Raw genomic sequence first — 18,973 nt, forward strand, 5'->3', positions numbered from 1 at the left:
TTGACTGTCACTATCCATCACTGGCTTCTGCTGCCAATAAAAGGTATGTTTACATTGAAGGTTGGAGCGTACTTCCAATGTCATCCCTGCTCTACCAAGATTGCGTGACTTCACCTCAAAGGCCGGCTTTTTGTTGGGGGTTGGAGATTGCTGCCCCCCCGCCCACATCCCTCACATAACCCAGGACCCTACCTTGGCATCAAAGGCATGCTTGAAGATCTCACACAGGGTTTTTGCATAGACCTGGGACTTCCCTGTTTCTGTGGCATACAGGATGGTGGCCTTGACTCTCTTTGCCATCGCTTGCCCCATCAGCTTGGCAGAAAACTTCACAGCTCTAGGAGAAAGGGGGGAAAATACAGACAACTTCTCAACCCAGGCCAGCTGACAGAGGATTCTTCCCTTTCCGATATACCAACCGGGGCTGGTGTTGGCTCTTCTTCCAACTTCATCAAGCATGAAAAGTTAGCGCAAACTCACTTTCTAGCTCGGCTCTTAACACAATTTCAAATCAGCCTCTGGCATGTTCACAAGATTACTGCAGTTCACAAGGGCTGTGCGAGAGGCTAAGAGGGATTTGGAACACCACCTGAATCGAGGCCCTCAGCATCAAGGTTAATGCATCGATGTTTTGAACTGATTCTGGCCGCGTTTGCCCTTTGCCATGCCCAGACTCCATTTGTGGAACTGTAGGCTGTTTCCAGCATCACAGATGACAGGAGAGCTCAGGCGCTTGGCTAAATATTGAGGATATTGTGAGCAACACACACACTTCCTGCTTTGTGCACCGGGGCTGGAGGTTGTGCCTGGTCCAGCTCAGACTCCGTTAATATCACTTGAGTTATTAACTTGCTCAGAAAAATGAACAGTCATTGAATTGCTTCTTGGATGGGAATTTGTGTGGAAATTTGGCTATAAGGATGAGCTATAGCGGAGTGGCAGGTGAGAGCCAGCCTCAGATCCCATGGCTCTGGAGCAGAAGCCTATCAATAATGCAGTGGACCCTCCATTTTCAGAGGCAGTATACCTCTGAATACCAGTCACTGGGTGGGCACAATGACAGTGGAGGGCTGTTACCTTCATGCTCTGCTTGTGGGCTTCCCAGAGGTATACAAGTGATAATTTGGTTTGCTTGACCTAGCTTTTCTGATCCTTTAATGTCATTTTTCAACCGGGTTCTGATCCTCCTTTAATTTCCTTGTAAATACCTCCCCGCTCCAATTGCTTGGGACTCTGGCCTCTGCTTGTGCATTCCCAAGTTCTGAGCCATGCCGTGGCTACATTCCCAAATTGTCTCAACCCCTGGTTGTTGCTGAAATTTGAACACCCATATCTATTCTCAACTCTTTGCTTCCAGGCACAGCTCCTGCAACATTGCCAGTTGTGATTTATCAGCAGTATGCTTCCAGAGTTCTCAAACTATGGGACAGACAGACCTATCTCATGTGCAATGCAAGTTATGTGCATGAGTACCACATGGTGGGGCCAGGTGCATGGATCTAACCCTCTCTTTCCTGCCAGGAAAAAAGTTGAGTAGGAAAGACCCATGCAACTGGCCCCACTGGGTGATTCTCGAGCTCATGGACTGCACTGCCTTCACCCAGGTGGCTCCAGTATTCACACACATTCTGCAGGAGTAAGCATTTTCCCCATTGATGCTGGGGAAGGCAATCCCATGTGTACAAACCAACAGTGATTTATAGTACCAGCAAAGAAGGGGCATAGCTCAGTGACTCTACACACAGAAGCCTCCAGGCTCAGTCCTTGGTGTCTCCTGCAAAAATGGAACTCATCAGAAGATATTGAGAAAGACTCATCCCTTCCTTGAGACCCTGGAAAGCTATTGCCAGAAGGTTAGGCAATGGTTTGACTCTGTATAAGGCAACTTCCTATAGCCAAAGGCTCCCTTTCCCCCACATGTACCATTTCCCTTTCAAGGAAAAGCTATTGGGTGCTAACTGCCTGAATTGGTAAACCAGGCTTAGCACCTGTTTTCCAAACCAGAATCAAAAATCTGCTTTAAGTTTCAGGCCATGTCCCCCAATTCTGGTTTGGAAGGGAAATGCTAACCACAGATTCAGATGCTAACCATAGTTTGCTAAGTTGATGTCGCAGTAAAGTGCAAACACATGAAAATGACTTTTGCCTTATTGCACGTTTGGTGCAAACAGCTCGAAAGTATTATCTATGATGACTGGCAGTGGCTCTAGGGCCTCAGAGCTCATGTCATGCTAGCAGCTCCATGTATAGAGCTCCTAACACCGATCTCTACAAGACCACTCAGTGGTTCAAAAACCTTTGTTGTGCCCTTTGCAGGCAAGAATTCCAAATAAAAAGAAAAGAAGAAAGAGATGATCTGTGCTGGAATTATTTGCTCAATCAGAAGGCATGTGAAGATCATGGCCACTGCTCAGCCCTCTGGGCTACCGAATGACCTTTCCAAATGGCCCCTCTTGAGCAAGTGACATCATCGGAGCAAACCAGGTAGCTGCCAAGGATGCCCCAAGGAAACTCCCCAAGAGATTGCAGTCTCAATGTAATCTGTTTGGCACTTCTGGTTTTCAAGCGCATGCATAAAGAGCCCTGCAGGATCAGACTGAAGGTCCTTCTTGCGCTTGCAGTGGACAGACGCCTCTTGGGAAGCTCACCGGCAGACAGGAAGCACTGGCCATCCCTCTGTCCCTCCCCTCCCATATCTGATCTTCAGAGGTAAAGACTGCCTCAAAACATGAATGTTCCCACTCCCTGTGGCTAATAGCAGCTGATAGGTCTGTCTGCCACTCATTTGTCAAATCCTACATGAAGAACAGAATTGCCTTAATGGACCAGCCTGAAGGGATCACCTAGTCCAGGCTCCTGTTTCCAAAAAGTGCCAGCTATCTGTCTGTGGGATGCCCAGAAACAGAGATGGAGGCATGTCTTTCAGCCGGCAACCAGGGTTAGGTTTATAAGGCTTGCCCCCCGGAAATGCCCAGATCAAACTGCTGTGTGAAGAAGCCAGGCCTTTTTGGCAACCCTACTAGCTACATATACTCTTGCCTCTTCACTTGGTGGAAGATCAGCTGCAGCACGCCCAAAAGCAACATCATGGCCGAACAACTGTCCCCACTCCATCGCAAGGATGGCCCCGTGACACACCCAATGGTGTACTTACTTCGCTAGCTTTTTAAACCCAATGGCTCTCTTCTTGGTAGGAGTGCCGTTGATGCCCTTCCAGATATGCGTGTTCCAAGGGTCAGGCTGGGAGGAGAGATAAAAGCCTCAATTAAGAAGGAAGAGTTGTTCGAGGTCAGAACCGAAGGGTCTTTCATGTCCACAAGCCAGAATAATACTGTGGGGAAATCTAATCAGCATTAGAGAAATCAAGAATGGGAAAGAGGAAATAGGGGTGCAAACAGCCATACAGAAATTGGCCCCACTCTTTGTTCCTGGCACAAGAATTCAGCTTGCCCCCACTGCATGACCATTTTGATGTGCCTCCCACCTCTCTCCTTTGGCCAACCCTCGGTTGCAGCAACAGAACAGAGAAATGCTTGGTACCTGGTACTCGAAGGAAGGGGTGAGTCTGTAGTTGAGCATTTCCTGGTGGAAGACGGGAGTGACGCTGCCAGACATCGGGGGCACGATCCACACCCAGTCTGCAGGGCACCCTCCCCGGCACCTGTACTCGTTCTCCATGTGCTTGATAAAGGACTCGGTGGCAGAGTGATGATCTACAATGGTCACTTTGTCGCTCTATAGGGGAGGGAGGACCAGGTAAACTATTTCTAAGAAAACTGAAAGGTGACACTACCACAGCCTGCCCGGGTCACAACTGCCAGTGTTTCCTGGATGTCTGCAGGGGGCACATTTGCAAAGTGCGAGGGTGTGTGGGCTCACTGCCTGGTTTGTCCCATTTCCTTTATCCACTCTGTTTCCTGACCAGGAGCCCAGCCTCCCCTATCCCCATGGTGCAAATGCAATCATAAGGCACTTTCGAAAGGTTTTTATGTCAACTTTGAAGGCCACAGCAATGGACATTAACCTATAGGAACAAATTATCTGTGCACTTTTTTGTCCTGCTGATGGTGGCAACCTCACAAGATGCTACACTATGCCACCCACAATGCATGCATGCGCACATAAAGGCTCTTCATTGTATGTTTATGTGCTCTTCATATGTGGGCTTTGCAGCAGTGATGCTGGAGCAAACACCCAATGGCTGTTTTTGCTGCAGAACTCTTCCCTGGTACCTGGAAGCTGTACAAGACAGCAATGTTGATCTCCACCAAGGCCTGGTCCTTCCACAGTGAAGATGTCTTCCTCATGTCCAGATTCATCTTCTTGGCAACTTCCTGAAATGCAATGAGAGAGAAGATCTGTAATTCAATAAGGAACGGCACTGTCCCAGTTAGAAAAGGGACAACTGGCTTGAATTTGAAGCCAACACACCAGTGAGGCCGAAGGGAGAAGAGACTGCCACCTTGCAGTTCTCTGTTGGGTCTGAGCACAGCTCCTCCTCCCAGTTCTTTGCTGCTATTTCTTAGGCCACAGGGAGAAGGAGCAGCAGCCAAGAACTTGTCCATTTGGCCTGGGAATGAGCTGCAGTGGGAACTAGCTCCCCTCCTTCCAGCAGTCCTGCGAACATCAAGGCTATGGGGGGAATAGGCAGAAGCCAGACACTCTTCTGGGAGGGAAGGTGGTATGGCACAGCCAGGTTTTTTTTTCAGAAGGAACGCAGTGGAATGGAGTTCCAGAACCTCTTGAAAATGGTCACATGGCTGGTGGCCCCGCCCCCTGATCTCCAGACAGAGGGGAGTTTAGATTGCCCTCGGAGGGCAATCTCAACTCCCCTCTGTCTGGAGATCAGGGGGTGGGGCCACCAGCCATGTGACCATTTTCTCTGAGGGCAACCCACTGAGTTCCACCACCTCTTTTCCCAGAAAAAAAGCCCTGGATACAGCCCAATCTCATCAGATCTCAGAAGCTAAGCAGAGCTGGTTCTTGGAAGAGAGACCACCAAGGAAAACTCTGCAAGGGAAGGAAATGGCAAACCACCTTTGCTTCTCACTTACCTTGAAAGCCCCTTGCTAGGGTTAGTGTAAGTCAGTTGAAACTTAACAGCACCTACGTACATAGGTAGGCCCCCTTTCAGCATTAAATGTGTCAATACAGGAGTAAAAGTAGAGGAAAGCTAAGACCACCTTCTAGCAGTAAGACCTGTCCCCGCTTCTGTCTGAAGACACACCTATACACAGCCTCAACGCTTCCTCATATATTTTTACTGTTTTCTCTCGTAAGGTTTCTCCTACCCCCACCCCTCAAAGCATGCATCATCTCTTATGCCTTAAAGCAGATGACATTTCTTGGTTTACCTCCAGGATGTTGTAGCGAGAATTATCACAGTAATCGCGGACTCCGATCTCAGTCCCCATGTACCAGCCACTAAATGGGCAGGCAGAGAATTCCAAGCCTCCGATCTCCAGCAGCATATTGGAAACAGCGGGCAGGCCATACCACTGCAACCCCAATTCTTTAAACCAGGGAAATCTGCAAAAGGGATTGGGAAGAGCAGTCTTAACTAGGGTCAAGCGCTGGTTTCCTGCCCTGCTCGGCCTGCTGCTTAGAAGCTGGGGGCTAGAGGTCACGATAGCCCACGCTGGATGTATCAACTCGTGATCTTCCTAGCCAGTGAGGTCAGGCGAATGGCTAACTTGGTGCTGTCAAGAGACTTAAAGACTTGCGGACCTGCTAACTTCCCTCCACATGGGAAACGTAAGAGGCTACCTAGTCTGCACTCTGTGGCCTCCTTGCCTTTTAACCTGTCTGCATTCCTTTGAGATGCCCAAGGGGCTTGTGGCTCAGTGGCAGAGCATGCAGAAGGCCCCAAGTTCAGTCCCTGCCGCCTCCACTTAGAAAGACTGCTGAGAAAAACTTTTCACTGCTGAGACCCTGGAAACCTGACGCCCCTCAAACTTGAAAATACTGAGCGAGGTGGAGGAATGGGCAGACTCAGCCTATAGCTGCTTTACATTCTCTTCATATGCTCATCCTTGGATTGAGCACCTGACGCAGAGCACTTTATCGGCTTTCCACTAAGACATGACATTCTCACTTACTTGGGGTGCCGAATGGGTACTTCAAGCACCAGCTCGGGTGGGATTTCAAAGAGCTCAGGGTCGTTGCCGTTGGCTTGGAGAAGAAGTGGCAGGATGTCAAAGCGGCCTCTGGGGGCTTTCCACCCCTGCTGTACGCAGATCTGTACCCAAAAGAAGAGTATTTGGCCAGTGACTTTCCTTATAGCAGAATATCCAGGCACGCTGCGCTTGGCCAAAAGGTGGTCACTGGGCCCAGTCTACAGGGCCCAAGACACTGGAGGGAATAAAGAGCACAGCCTTTTTCTCCCACCCTGCAAACCTGACAAAGTTTCAGGTAGTTGGCTCTGTCCAGTGTCATGGCTGTCCAACGATGGATCCAATGTGGTGCCCCCCCGCCCTATTCTGAGCCCCTTTTATCTGACTTAATCATTCTCATTACTAATTTAATTCATTGTTGCCTCTTTCATCCTGCAAAGTAGGGGTTAGCCTGTGGAATAAGATCTGGGAGATCCAAGTTTGAATCTCTACTGTGTCATGGAAGGTTACTGGGAGACTTTGGGCCAGTCATGCACTCACAGCCTAATCTGCTTCACAGGGTAGTTATGCGGATAAAATGGAGGAGAGGACAATGATGTAAGTTGTCTTAGGTTCCCACCGGAGGGAAATATGGGATACAAATGAAATAAATACATAAAATCCCTCCACATTTTCTTTGATCCTATCCCCCTTTTTACTATAAGCCTACGGGAAGTGATCTGTATTTTTCAATATATATATTTTACAGTGCTTGGTGACTTCATTTATTTCCTTCATTTATACTCTGCTTTATTCTCCAACAGGGATCCAAAGCAGCTTACATCAGTTTTATTCTTAATACCCTCTTCTGTCTCCTAATACACTCCTCTCCTCAACATGCTATTTTTCTATTTGAAAGTATTTATTTCATGCATTTTTGTATGGGTTAGCATTTGCTCATTTGTGTCTCTGTTTGCAGTCAGCAGTGGTGCTGCCAAGACACAGTCCAGGGCCAATTCCCACATTACAAATTCCTCGTGTCTCCACGTGTCTGGCTGACAGCTGTGGTCTGAGTTTCGAACTCAGAACTTAATCCCCAGACATGAATGGACCTGATTCTGATCGCAATCATGTAATGGAGGGGGGAAGCAGCTTAAGCCTCCTCACCAACCCATTTTTGCAACCAGAAGCAGCCCAGAAAGTCACTATTAGCCCCACTAATAATAGCACTCAGAGGTAAATGTAAGTTTTCCCAAAAGAGGAAATAGTGGCTCCCAGGGACATCAAGTAAACAGCGGTGGAAGGGAGACGCTTAAGTCCCCTTGCCCCATACATCACAGTTCCAGTACAAATCAGGCTACCATGCCAGGGGGGTATTAAGCTACAAGCATGAAACTCCCAGAGCATGTTTGATTGGCAGGACCCAAGGAGCTCACACAGGGGACACAAGGACTTGGGAAAGTGTAAAGAACTAGACCAACAAGGGAAGTCAATCATGGATTGTGCTGAGCCTCTAGAGACACCAGCCCTGCAGCATTCTCCTTTGAGACTCATGACACAGCTAGCTTTGCTGGCTTCGTGACTGTAAAAGTATTGTAGGGGCTGCTATGCCGGTGACCGTAAGTCCATAAAGCAACCTCCTGGGACACAGTCCTGTGATGGCAACAAAGGGCAGCATGTAATTATGTGTGACCTCCACTCTCGCGCCCACTGACCTCTGTCAGCTCAATGTTGGCCGGGTCTCCCAGGATGGTGCCGTCTGGCTGCTTGTAGCCAGCATATCGGATGAGCTGAGAGTTCCAGACTCGGAAGTCATGTTTGCCATCCGTCCTCTGGGGAAATATGGTGATGGCAGACCTGGACGAAGAACACGGAAGGCTAACGTCAGCAATCCCAAAACAAGAGCACCCAAGATACGCACTGAAGCAGAATCCAGACTTTGGGGTGTGAGACAGCTTTTGACAGCATTCTGTTGGAAGCCACAAATCCTGAAATGTGATCCTTACAGAGGGATTTCAGGGAGCTTTCCTCCCTCTTTGCACAGCCAACAAGCCCTATACAGGAATTGATGCACCACTGAAACCACATACAATCAATCCCTCCCCTAGCCACAGGCCAAGGTCCCACTGGACATGGTAAACCCATACCAGGGATGTACCACTTCAGATATCAGGTGAGAGTTCACCTGATGGAAGGTTCCTTCCTATAAAAGCAAGCCAGTTGTGCAGAGAAACCTAGCCAGAGAAAAAGCGTTCTTGCTTAGACTTTTCCCTGACAGGCTAGTTTTCTACATGCAGGTATTATTTGTAATGACCATTCATTCATGTGAGATACCATCTTCAGTCCCAGACACAGATTTACAATCTCGGCGGAAACTAGGTCACAATTCATTCTCCTTACAGCTGCCATGGATTAACTTAGGTCCAGAGTCAGAATCCCTTCTAGGTTGTTGATGCTTTCCTTGAATGGCAGAGCCTCCCTTTCCATACATTCAGAGCAGCTGCAGAAATAAGTTGGCATTATCTTTACCTTCCATTCACTAGGACTAACAGCACCTTTCCAATTGCCCTCGGATGCAGGAGCCTGTTTCTCCCCGTTGCAATGCTCTGCCCCTGCCCCTGCTCATAATCACAGGAAAGGGCAGAGAACTCAGACCTGCTGCTTCCTGGATTTTAGCTTGCATCAAACCCTGAACATTAGAGAAGATGGACATCAGGCAGGGATCCAGATCTAATTCAACCAAGCGGGATCCCTGAGGTGGTAAAATGGACCACATTACTTCAAACTGCAGAAAGTGATTTCCAGCTCTGAGTGTTCCTTCATATTTAAAAAAAAAACCCTGCAGTTAGTCAGCTAGCTCAGCAGGGAGAAGGATTCTATCCTTCCTTTGCTTGCTGTGCTCATTTTGCATTAGTGGGGGGGGGGGTAGGATTGCAACATGGGACAGCACTCCAAAATGTCATCTTCCACCTGCAGCTATAACATCCTCCTCGATGCTATAAATGTTCCTAGGTCAGGCTTAGCCACTGAGGGCTTCCATAGAGAAATAAGAGGCTAGAATGACATACAGCAGGAAATGCCTAAAACTGAAAGTTGTCACTGGCCAGGGAGCTCGACAGAAACAGGAGGGCGTTACTCTATCCTTTGGCATCTCTAGGGTACAAATGCTTTGCTCTGAAAAGCAGAGTAGGAAAACCAGTTCAGTTTTACTCTGGAAGTGCCAATAAGACATGTGATGGGGTGTGAGTCTAGTTTTTTTTTGCAGTTTTTATCAGGGATCACTGGTGTTGTGTTGCCTTTGGTTGAAGCTCCCAAAGCTCCTTGCCTCTCCCCAGGTTCCCCCAACTCCCCCCACAAGTTGACTTGGACATGACAACTAGGAGGGAAAGCAGAGAAAGGAGACCCCGGGCGCCACTTTTCACATGAGAAGAGATGCTCGCTGGATCAAAATGAACACAGGTATGTTTTCAGGGAATCCATCTGAACTGCCAAACTGGACCAGACCAAATTGCACACGCACGCACACACACACACACGCACACACACAGAGAGCGCACCTGAGGTTTCCTTTGTTAGTGGCGTATTTTATGTGGTTGCAAATATAGTTGAACATCCCATGGGCAGTTGTGCAGTCCCGGGCGTCAAACACCTGGAAGAATTCAAAGCCATAGTGTGGGAAAGCAGTTCCTTTATCTGCCCTAAGCTAAGGATGACTATTGTGTAACTTATTCAATGTTTCACTAAAATAAGATGCAAGATTGGATCTCCTAAATTGTAGTAAATAGCAGTTGCTGTCCACCCCCCCCCCCCTTTGTATAGGGCTGGGACATGGGGGATTTGACTCTTTCCCCTGAACCTCAAACAAGCCCATGCCTGAGAGATCTAATGTCTCATCTACCTAAACCCCCAGCTGAGGAGAGGCAAACCGGCAATTAATCTTAGTCTGAAAAATGGATTGGGGATGGAGAGGGAGATTTAACCCTTTCCCCTCATGCGCCATTCTCCTGATCTCAATCGCCTGTTTCCCCTCTGCGCTCCCCACTCCAGAACTGTTATTTGCTCTGTAGTGGAAAAAATACAGTGGGTACTTATCTATTTCCCCATGTGGGGCTGATAGCATCCCCTTCTGGAGCTGCTTTCAACTCCCACCTCAAGAAATCCTAATCTTGAAATGCCAAGACCCACTTTGTTTCAGCCCTCGAGTCTATCCCTTTCTGTGGCTCCCTGTCCACTTTTCCTCTTCTTTACCAAGCGTTATCTGCTTCCATTTAACTGTGAAAGGCAAACTACAAGCATGCCCAGACTCACTCTGGATCAGGACCATGTGAGGACAGGAGAAGGGATGTAACCCTTTAAGCCACTTGTGGTTGCCCTATTGACATCCTCGATGATGCTGTTATCAGCATTTCAAAGGGAAAAAAAGATAAGGGGTTTAAAAGGCCCAATTTTTAAGTCCTTTAAAGTGCTAATCAGCATGGGGGAGGAGAGTTGATTAGCAAGTCATGAGAGGGCTGAAGGCTTAAACTCTCCCCCACCCTTGCCCTATGCAGCCCCAAACTGAATCCCTGCTACACAAACTTGCAACTTGCCTTATACAGACAAACGGAGATCTGTCTGCTTTGGCCCTTAGTTGAGCACACATCCGCTGCCCTGAAAACAGCCTTGGAACGCAGAGAATGTGCGTTCAAGGCGCAACTTTGTACACACTTCATTGTTCATCCAGTTCATTTTGGTGCTGCTTTCTTTGCTCTTGTATTCAAGATGGCTTACAATTCAAAATAATTGCCCATAACATAATCCATATAAGAGCAAAGGGGAAAGGAACGGAAAAGGAGGAGAAAAACAAGCAAACGGAGAAAGTGGATCTTAAAGCGACTGACAGAGTGATGGTGGATGATCATTTACCAAGCGGTAACTTGCCACAGAGCGCTTGGCTCCACATTGTAAACTGTTTCATCTTACCCAAGGGAGGAAGAGAATCTTAGCACTCTACTCCATCCCTGCATTTCTGATCAGGGGCAGAACTGCAGACAGATTCTCCTGGCTGCTTGGCAGGTAACCGGCTTACCCAACTGGTTGAAAACACGCAGGGGGGTAAGTTACCACTTGGTAAACAGTCCTCTGTCTTCCCCCTGCTGCTCCCCCCCCCCCCAGAACACCGAATGGACATCAGTGATAGTCCAGAGGTAGGCTCTGCTTTGCAAAACCTGGAAGAGATTTCCCACAGCAGGCCACTTCATGATCATCTTTCCTGATGACACAAATGGACCCTATTTTAAATACATGCTTATAGAGAGGAGGCTGTGTGCCACTGATGATTTGTTGCCAGGGGGTGGGGGCTATTGCCTTTTTGTCTTGTTTGTGGGTTTCCTAGGGGCATTTGGTTGGCCACTGTGAGAAACAGAAATGTAGATTAAAAGGACCTTTGGTCTAATCCAGCATGGCTGCTCAGACCCTGGAGAAATGCCATGTGAAATTGAGACCTTGGCGCTCTGAAAATGCAAAGAGGTGGCACAAAGGGGAAAAGCAGTTCTTTTAAAAACATTTTTATAGCCCAAATCCTGAACATGTTTAAATAAAGATCAATATTTGTACTGAAAACATGGTTTGAAATAAAACTGTCTTCTTTTTTAACGTGAAAAGGAGCTCAGAGGAAGGGTTTCCTCCAGCCATACCTCCCCAAACATCCTTGCTTTGATCCACTCTTTTTAAAAGCCTCCAGTAGAAATGCCTTCCAAAGCCCGGATTAGCAGCCTGTATTCTTGTGCCACTTTCCCAATAAACAGGTTCTTCCTTAGGCATGTCCCTTGTATGGATGCCCCACTAGCTGTGCCCAGGGTAGCCGCTCTCTCGCCTACCTGCAACTTGGACCACTGAATCCTGCCCACACAGCGGGCGGCATTGCGCCAGGCATGCTTCGCTCCATAGATCAGCTCAGTATCTCGCAGCTGGTAAGTGTCAGTAGCTTCAATCTCCTTGGTAACTTCTTCCAGCCTCTCCATGTGGGCCTTGGAGCCAAACCTGGCAGGGTGGAGAAACGAGCCAGCAGCTGTCACCACCAGCATCGTTATGCTAGGAAAGGCTGTCTTGTCTCATACAAGCATACAGTCTAGTTTTACTACACATATATACACACAGCCTCACACATACATGAGGCAAAGGCTGATCATGAAACAGTCATTATTTGGAAAAGTAAAAAACATGCACCCTCGACAATCTATTACATTTGCACAAGAAGTTCTCATTCAGTCCAGCTCTATGTGCAGAAAGCTAGATGTTTTCTGGTAGAGAGTTCTGTCAGACGCGGAGACCAGGACTGTTAACATGTATGACTTGCCTCTTGATAGAGGAATAGTACTGATCAATGAATTCTTTTGCTAGCGGGAGCAGCTGCTCCTTCGTCCGGACTTCTTCCGGCCTTCGGACGTGCTGGGAAGGCATCATGATGGAACCCATGCAGACCTGCTCACTACAGGGCGTCACCTGAAAGGTACAAGCCACAAGAATATGTGGGCAAGTGTCTTGTTTAGCTTCTGTACCAGCTGTATTCATTCAGTTGGTCTGCAAAGAATGGCGCAGACCATCAGCACCGTCAGGCACCTGCCAAGGCCATGACCTGGCAAAAGACGAAAGATGCTTGACTTGCCGTCTCCCACCAAGAATGCAAGATTGCTCCAGAGATGTTGCAGGGGCTTTGCATGTTCTCTCATTTGCTGATAGGAGTGAGGCATAGAGGAAGGAATGCAGTATGACTCTTCCACACTCTTGTAAAGCTTGTTGGATCCTTCAAAGCCCTACTAATATTAAAAGGGGTTGAAAGAATGTGAAAAGCTCGTGCTCTGCTCCTGCCACCAGGAGGGCGTATGTGTGCACTCAATGGAGCAGTTCACTTAGTGAAGAGGGGCATCTTATCCAGGGATCCTCATAACCTGGGCATGGACGGACCTGGCAACATACTGTGCCATGCCACAACAGATTTGGTAGGTTCTAGCATCGCCACTGTCCAAATCTTATCAAGAAATCCCTCAATTAAGCCAAACTCACCAAACTCTGGCCCACTGAACTGCGGCGGGAAGGGCATTATTCTCTGAAGCCTGTTCAAGCAAACTACTCCAAATGTAGCTGGCTGACAGGTAGTCTGGTGGTGGTGGACAGTGCCTTTAATACACAGCTGACTTATGGTGAGCCCTACTGGGGTTTTCAAGACAAGAGACCATCACAGGTGGTTGGCCATTTGCAACCCTGGGCTTCTTTGGAGGTCTCCTATCCAGTTACTAACCAAGGTAGGCCCAGCTTAGTTTCCAAGATCTGATGAGATCAAGCTTGCCTGGACTATCCAGGTCATCATGACTGGGTAGTCTATAAAGGTTTTTCTTAAAATGACGAAGTTGAGATAGCTTCACTTCTTTGATAAGCACCATTCTTGAGTGTGCCCCTACACCATCCACTAGGGGGCATCTCATAGAATGTAACCTGAGAGACAATGGCTGATTCCGCACCCATTGGATAATGCACTTTCAATGCACTTCATCAATCGTTTGAGGTGGATTTTTTGTTCTGCACATGAAAAAATCCATTCCAAATGATCTATAAAAAGGATTGGAAGTGCATTATCCAATGTGTGCGGAATCACTCATAGAAAGGACTCAAACCATAGGAAACGTATAAGCCTATCATTTGTAGCTGTACGGAAATGGTTCAGAGATATGCTTTAATAAAAACTGTAGACTATGCTACTGGGTACTGTCTGTTGATGCAGATATGCTTCTACTGGGTAGTCTCTGCGTTAATAGGTCACAACACATTAGTTATGTTTAGTTTCAGCAATTTCATCTCTGTAGGCCTGTATTGAAATTATCATTCTTTTCAAGTTTTTGCAAAGAATACCCTATTTTATTGTTTATTGAATGTCCCAGGAATTTACTGTACTGATGTATATTGTATAATCCACCTTGAATTTCAAAAAGAAAGGCGGACTACAGGGGTGGAGGGTGGGGGCTCATTAAGTCAACGGAGCTTCCTTGCAGTTTTAAACGGGCAATCCCAGACTAGCCTATGTTAGGATGGCTTTTTTGATGGCACATGCAAGAAAGACAGACAATTTGGCAGTCTTTTGCTCTCTGAACACCACCAGCATCTGCCTTCACCACAAACTCTAATTTTCTCACTGGTTTGGTCCCTTCCTTGTACTGCTGACGGGCTGTCCACCTTTGGTCGCTTGCTTAAAACACCATTTGTACAATTATCCCTTCCAATTCATAAGTGGTGTTTGACTTTAAAACAACAACAATACTGCAACAGGAATAGATTGTGTTTAAACTAATGTACTCTGGACTGTGCACAGAGAGCTCTGTGCATCAAAATACCATGTGCTGCAGCTGAAGAGAGATGTCTGGCCAGGTTCACACCTGGTCATTCAAGCGTTAGGACAGAAAGGGAAGCAACAGATGAAGGCAACTAGAATTTAGCACCTCCTTGCACCAGCTGGTGATGCTTCCCACCTCAGTTTGATTCAATCTTGCCAGGCCATAGCCACAATGTTGCCATAGCAGCATGCAATCCAGATAATGCTTCTCCAAAGCAACCGTTCCCGTCTCCCCTGCCCAAGCCGTTTCCCATGTCACTGTGATCTGGCAAAACCTGGGCCAGAGATGCTGTCTCACTTACCATGGTACTCTTGAGATGCAAGATATCGTTGAGCACAGAACCTGTCTCCCAGTTCCTGACTTTAGCAAAGCGTGGGCACTTGGAAGGGCTCCCATTCACCAGGTTCTTGGTTGGCGATTGCCGGTCCGATGGTGGAGGCTGTGAGAGATGAGGAAGAATCAGGGCAGAACATTAAATGGTAACATTCTAGCTGCTTAGGGGAAAAAAGGAAATGGGTATTCTGTGTATATTCTGCAGCCCTGTGACTGAATCAGAGGGGTTTAGAATGCAGAATGCTGCAATCTGGGGATTTTATTTCTAGACTGCTCAAAGGAGCTTCACAATGTGTGGACAATGCCTGTAGAAACAGCAGCACCAGAAGGGGAATGAGTTGGACCTTTCCCCCTAGTATGGAAAAGCAAGGGTGACGAAAACTCCACCTGTTGAGTTTCTGCCTGGCAAGCGCCATTTATGACACGGGGGAAGGGTGGTGGTGGTAATCTTAGAGAGCAGGATCAAGCCAGATTTCCTAGCCAGTGTGTATATTGCTTCCAAACCTGCTTGAATGTCAGCCTCTCTTTCTACAAATTAAGCCCTGTATATTCCAAGTCATATCTAGCCATAAAGAGAAAGATAATGTGTAAACCATTTCTAGGAATTGGTCATGGCAACCGATTGAAAGGCCAACATGGGAGATGACTTTGCATTTCTCATCCCTGCTACTTTTGCCTCCAAATCCCTCTTCAATTTCACTTGTCGCTTCTGCGAATCAAACCCGTGATTTCCCCCCCCCATTTTGCACTGTTTCCTTGTACACAATCTTCCTGTAAAAATCATGCATTTTTACTACTACATGAGTTTCAAGAAATCAGCATTATTTCTAAATACATTGTATGCATAAATTATGTACATTGAGCCTACCGAATAAATTGAGTCTAGCCCAATATAACTTGTGGCCACACGACAAATGAATCTATAAAAACCAACAGCCGGGAAGCACCAATGTGAAACTACTGCGAAAAATAAGAAAAGAAATGAAATGGAATATATTTGCTCATCTGCAGCCTGAACTGGGATCGACTCCCCTCCTTGGCCTTGCTGCGTCTGGAGCCAAGCTCCCTTATAATGAGGTTGCTGTCTTGGGGAATCCAGGTTATGTGAAATGAAGAAATTAATGCAGCTGCCAGAGGTCCACATACATTATGCAAAAAAGGCTTTTATGAGAGAGTGTGTTAACGGCTTATTACTAATGTGAAGATTAGTGAACCCTCAGCAATTATTACACATGTATGGGAGAATGCATGCCAGCTACCGTGCATTTGGTCTCGCCTGGTTTGCTCATTAAAGCCCCAGAGAAAATAAAAATGGGGCCAGGAGGTAGAAAATGCATTGCTCAGTGGGAGGGGGGATAGTTCTTAAGGGAAATCCCTCTCACCTTGCAATATATATTTTGCAACCACCCGCCCCCCCCCCAAAACCTACGCTCCAGTTTGGCTCCATGGCTCTGAATGGAATCATCTCTTTTAGCGTGCACACGTACACACACGCGCACATGGAAATAATCTGAACGTAGGTACCCTTGATTTATCCAATCTGACCCTTAGAAAGAGGAAAGCAAATTGACTGAAATCTGTTAAAATGAACCATTGCTTCTTGGCTCTTTTCTGTTACCGGATCAGATTCAAGGTTCTGGTACTGATCAGCATATCTACGGGACCGTCTCTCCCCATATATTCCCTAGAGGACACTCCGATCAGGGAACAAACAGCTGTTGGTGGTCCCTGGCTCCAAGGAGGCCCACCTAGCCACGACTACAGCCAGGGCCTTTTCGGTCCTGGCTCCCACCTGGTGGAACGCTCTGCCTGCTGAAATCAGGGCCTGGCAGGACCTACTATCTTTTCGCCGGGCCTGCAAGACAGAGTTGTTCCGCCAGGCATATGGCTGAGGCTGGGCCTCCACCGACCTGGAAAAAAGGGGTGTATAAAACCCTCCCTGTGAAGGTTGTCCACCATCCTGTTTTAAATGTGTTGTTTTTAATTATCATGAATTCTTAATTGTATTTTAATTGTATTTTTAATATGTTGTTATCCACCCTGAGCCCGCTTGCGGGGAGGGCAGAATACAAATTTGAAATAAATAAATAAAATAAAAATAAATAAAAGTAGGCCCAAAGCTTATGGAGGAAACATCATTTTCAGATGAGGCTTCTACTTCTAAAAAGGTATAAGAGGAATTGTAGGATGATAAGGACTGCCCACTCCCATATAAACCCACTTGTCTGTTATGGTCATTGTCTGGGGCCCTGCTTTGGGTGCCATCATCATCTGAAGCAGGGCTTTTTTCTGGGGAAAGAGGTGGTGGAACTCAGTGGGTTGCCCTCGGAGAAAATGGTCACATGGCTGGTGGCTCCGCCCCCTGATCTCCAGACAGAGGAGAGTTTAGATTGCCCTCCGCGCCGGCGCGGAGGGCAATCTAAACTCCCCTCTGTCTGGAGATCAGGGGGCAGGGCCACCAGCCATGTGACCATTTTCAAGAGGTTCTGGAACTCTGTTCCACCGTGTTCCAGCTGAAAAAAAGCCCTGATCTGAAGCTTATGAGTGGCAACTCAAGAAAGTGTTTTCTTGGCTGTGGCACCAAAATTATGGAATCTGCTCCCCAGGGAGATTCATCTATCCCCTTCAATTATCATCTTCTGCCTTGGCTGAAGATTTTTCTGATTCATCTGGTGTTTCCTTACTGACCCTCCTTCTTTGTTTTTGCTGGTTTTTATTTGTGTGTGTGTGCCCGCCCGTGTGCCTGTGTACTGTTTTTAAAGTTGATTTTTAACGTATTTTTAAGTGCTGTTCGTGGTTTTGAGAGCCCTAATTGGGCAGAAAGACAGAATACAACTTTTTAATAAATAAATAGAGTTAGCTTCTCAACTGGACTCCATGCTTTAATAAGCCCACATGGCATATAAATCTGGGGTCATAATAGGATATCAGGTGCAACTTTGTTCCAGCATCAAGTTTGAAGAATGATACTGGGTGAACTTCCGTTATCCATATTTTGTTTGATCATTACTAGGAGTGTGTGATTCGGGTTTCGGATGCAGGTAAAGTACCCAAATTGGACCCGATTTGCAATGATTCGGAAACCCCAAATCAAAGCTTCCCAAAGCTATTCATATCCCGCCAAACAGCTTCCCAGCTGGCCACTAAGGCAGTGGAGGAGGCAGCGCAGGCCGTGCAGGAGTTGGCTTGAGCCTTCCCCGCTGCCCAGCTGGCCACTAAGGTGGAGGAGGAGGCGGTGTGGGCCCCGCAGGCACCGACTCCGGACTTCTCTGCTGCCCAGCTGATTGGGCCCCCCTCTCCCTGCCAGCCAGGTAAGTGGGGTGCGTGGGTAGTGATGGGTGGGTTTGCCCCAGGGAGGTGGGGGTGGGGGTTTGTTCCCCCTCATTACATATTCATTGTACATGAGGTGCCCTGTAAAAGAGGGATCCAGAACTTCCAGTTGTTATAGAATAGCAGCTAGGGTCCCGTGCAGAGGGACATATTCCCCCAGGCACTTCAAAACTCTTCAACAGCTTCTAAGTACAATTCAAAATTATCCTCTTCCTTCTAAAAGCCTCAAATAGCCTAGAACAAAAGCATCTAAAAGACCTCCTTTGGGTGCATAAACCTGTCTTTCAACTGAGGCTACTGGCTTAGAAAGATTCAATTTTGGTTTAAAAAGACAACTTGATTAAACTTCTGAATTCAAATGTCACAACAAATTTTGCTTATATCAAAGACTTTCTAAATCATGCAAGCCTTTACGAACCTCAGATTCATGCTCATCACAAGCAGACTGGGGTTTTTTCCCCTTAACACTGAACACAACTAAGTCTGGTTCCTCCCTGAGTAATTATAAAAGTGAGAGTCAAATGTGGAAAAACAGTTTCCCTTGCTAAGCGCACCCCCCTTCCCCAAAGTTTATTCAATGATTCGCTACATTTGCATTGGGTAAAGTTTCAGGTGAGCAGTTTTGTTGGTCTGCAGAACAGCAAAATTTGAGTCCAGGAGTACCTTAAAGACCAACAAGATTTTCAGGGTATAAGATTCTGAGAGTTGTATGTGAAGAAGGGAGCTTTGACTCTCAGAAGCTTATACCCTGAATATCTTGTGGATCTTTAAGGTACCTCTGGACTCTGTCCTTGCATTAAGTAAAGATGTTATAATCTCTACTTTTCATTTAAAAAAACCCTCTTGTTCTTT

General features: G+C 47.0%; 1 protein-coding gene across 1 annotated transcript in view; it reads right to left on the reverse strand.

Annotated features, from left to right (window-relative positions):
* NOS1 (nitric oxide synthase 1) overlaps nt 1-18,973 on the reverse strand; it is an 85,364-nt gene that overhangs the window by 24,871 nt on the left and 41,520 nt on the right. Inside the window, exons 3-13 of the mRNA XM_054996147.1 lie at nt 14,760-14,897; nt 12,430-12,575; nt 11,951-12,113; nt 9,650-9,741; nt 7,808-7,949; nt 6,099-6,238; nt 5,355-5,529; nt 4,233-4,334; nt 3,541-3,735; nt 3,155-3,240; nt 193-337 (exon numbers count right to left, since the gene is read on the reverse strand). Of these exons, the coding sequence (XP_054852122.1) occupies nt 193-337; nt 3,155-3,240; nt 3,541-3,735; nt 4,233-4,334; nt 5,355-5,529; nt 6,099-6,238; nt 7,808-7,949; nt 9,650-9,741; nt 11,951-12,113; nt 12,430-12,575; nt 14,760-14,897 (1,524 nt within the window). The remainder of the gene's footprint in view (nt 1-192; nt 338-3,154; nt 3,241-3,540; nt 3,736-4,232; nt 4,335-5,354; nt 5,530-6,098; nt 6,239-7,807; nt 7,950-9,649; nt 9,742-11,950; nt 12,114-12,429; nt 12,576-14,759; nt 14,898-18,973) is intronic.

Source organism: Eublepharis macularius, chromosome 13 (genome assembly GCF_028583425.1).
Source record: "Eublepharis macularius isolate TG4126 chromosome 13, MPM_Emac_v1.0, whole genome shotgun sequence".
NCBI lineage: Eukaryota > Metazoa > Chordata > Lepidosauria > Squamata > Eublepharidae > Eublepharis > Eublepharis macularius.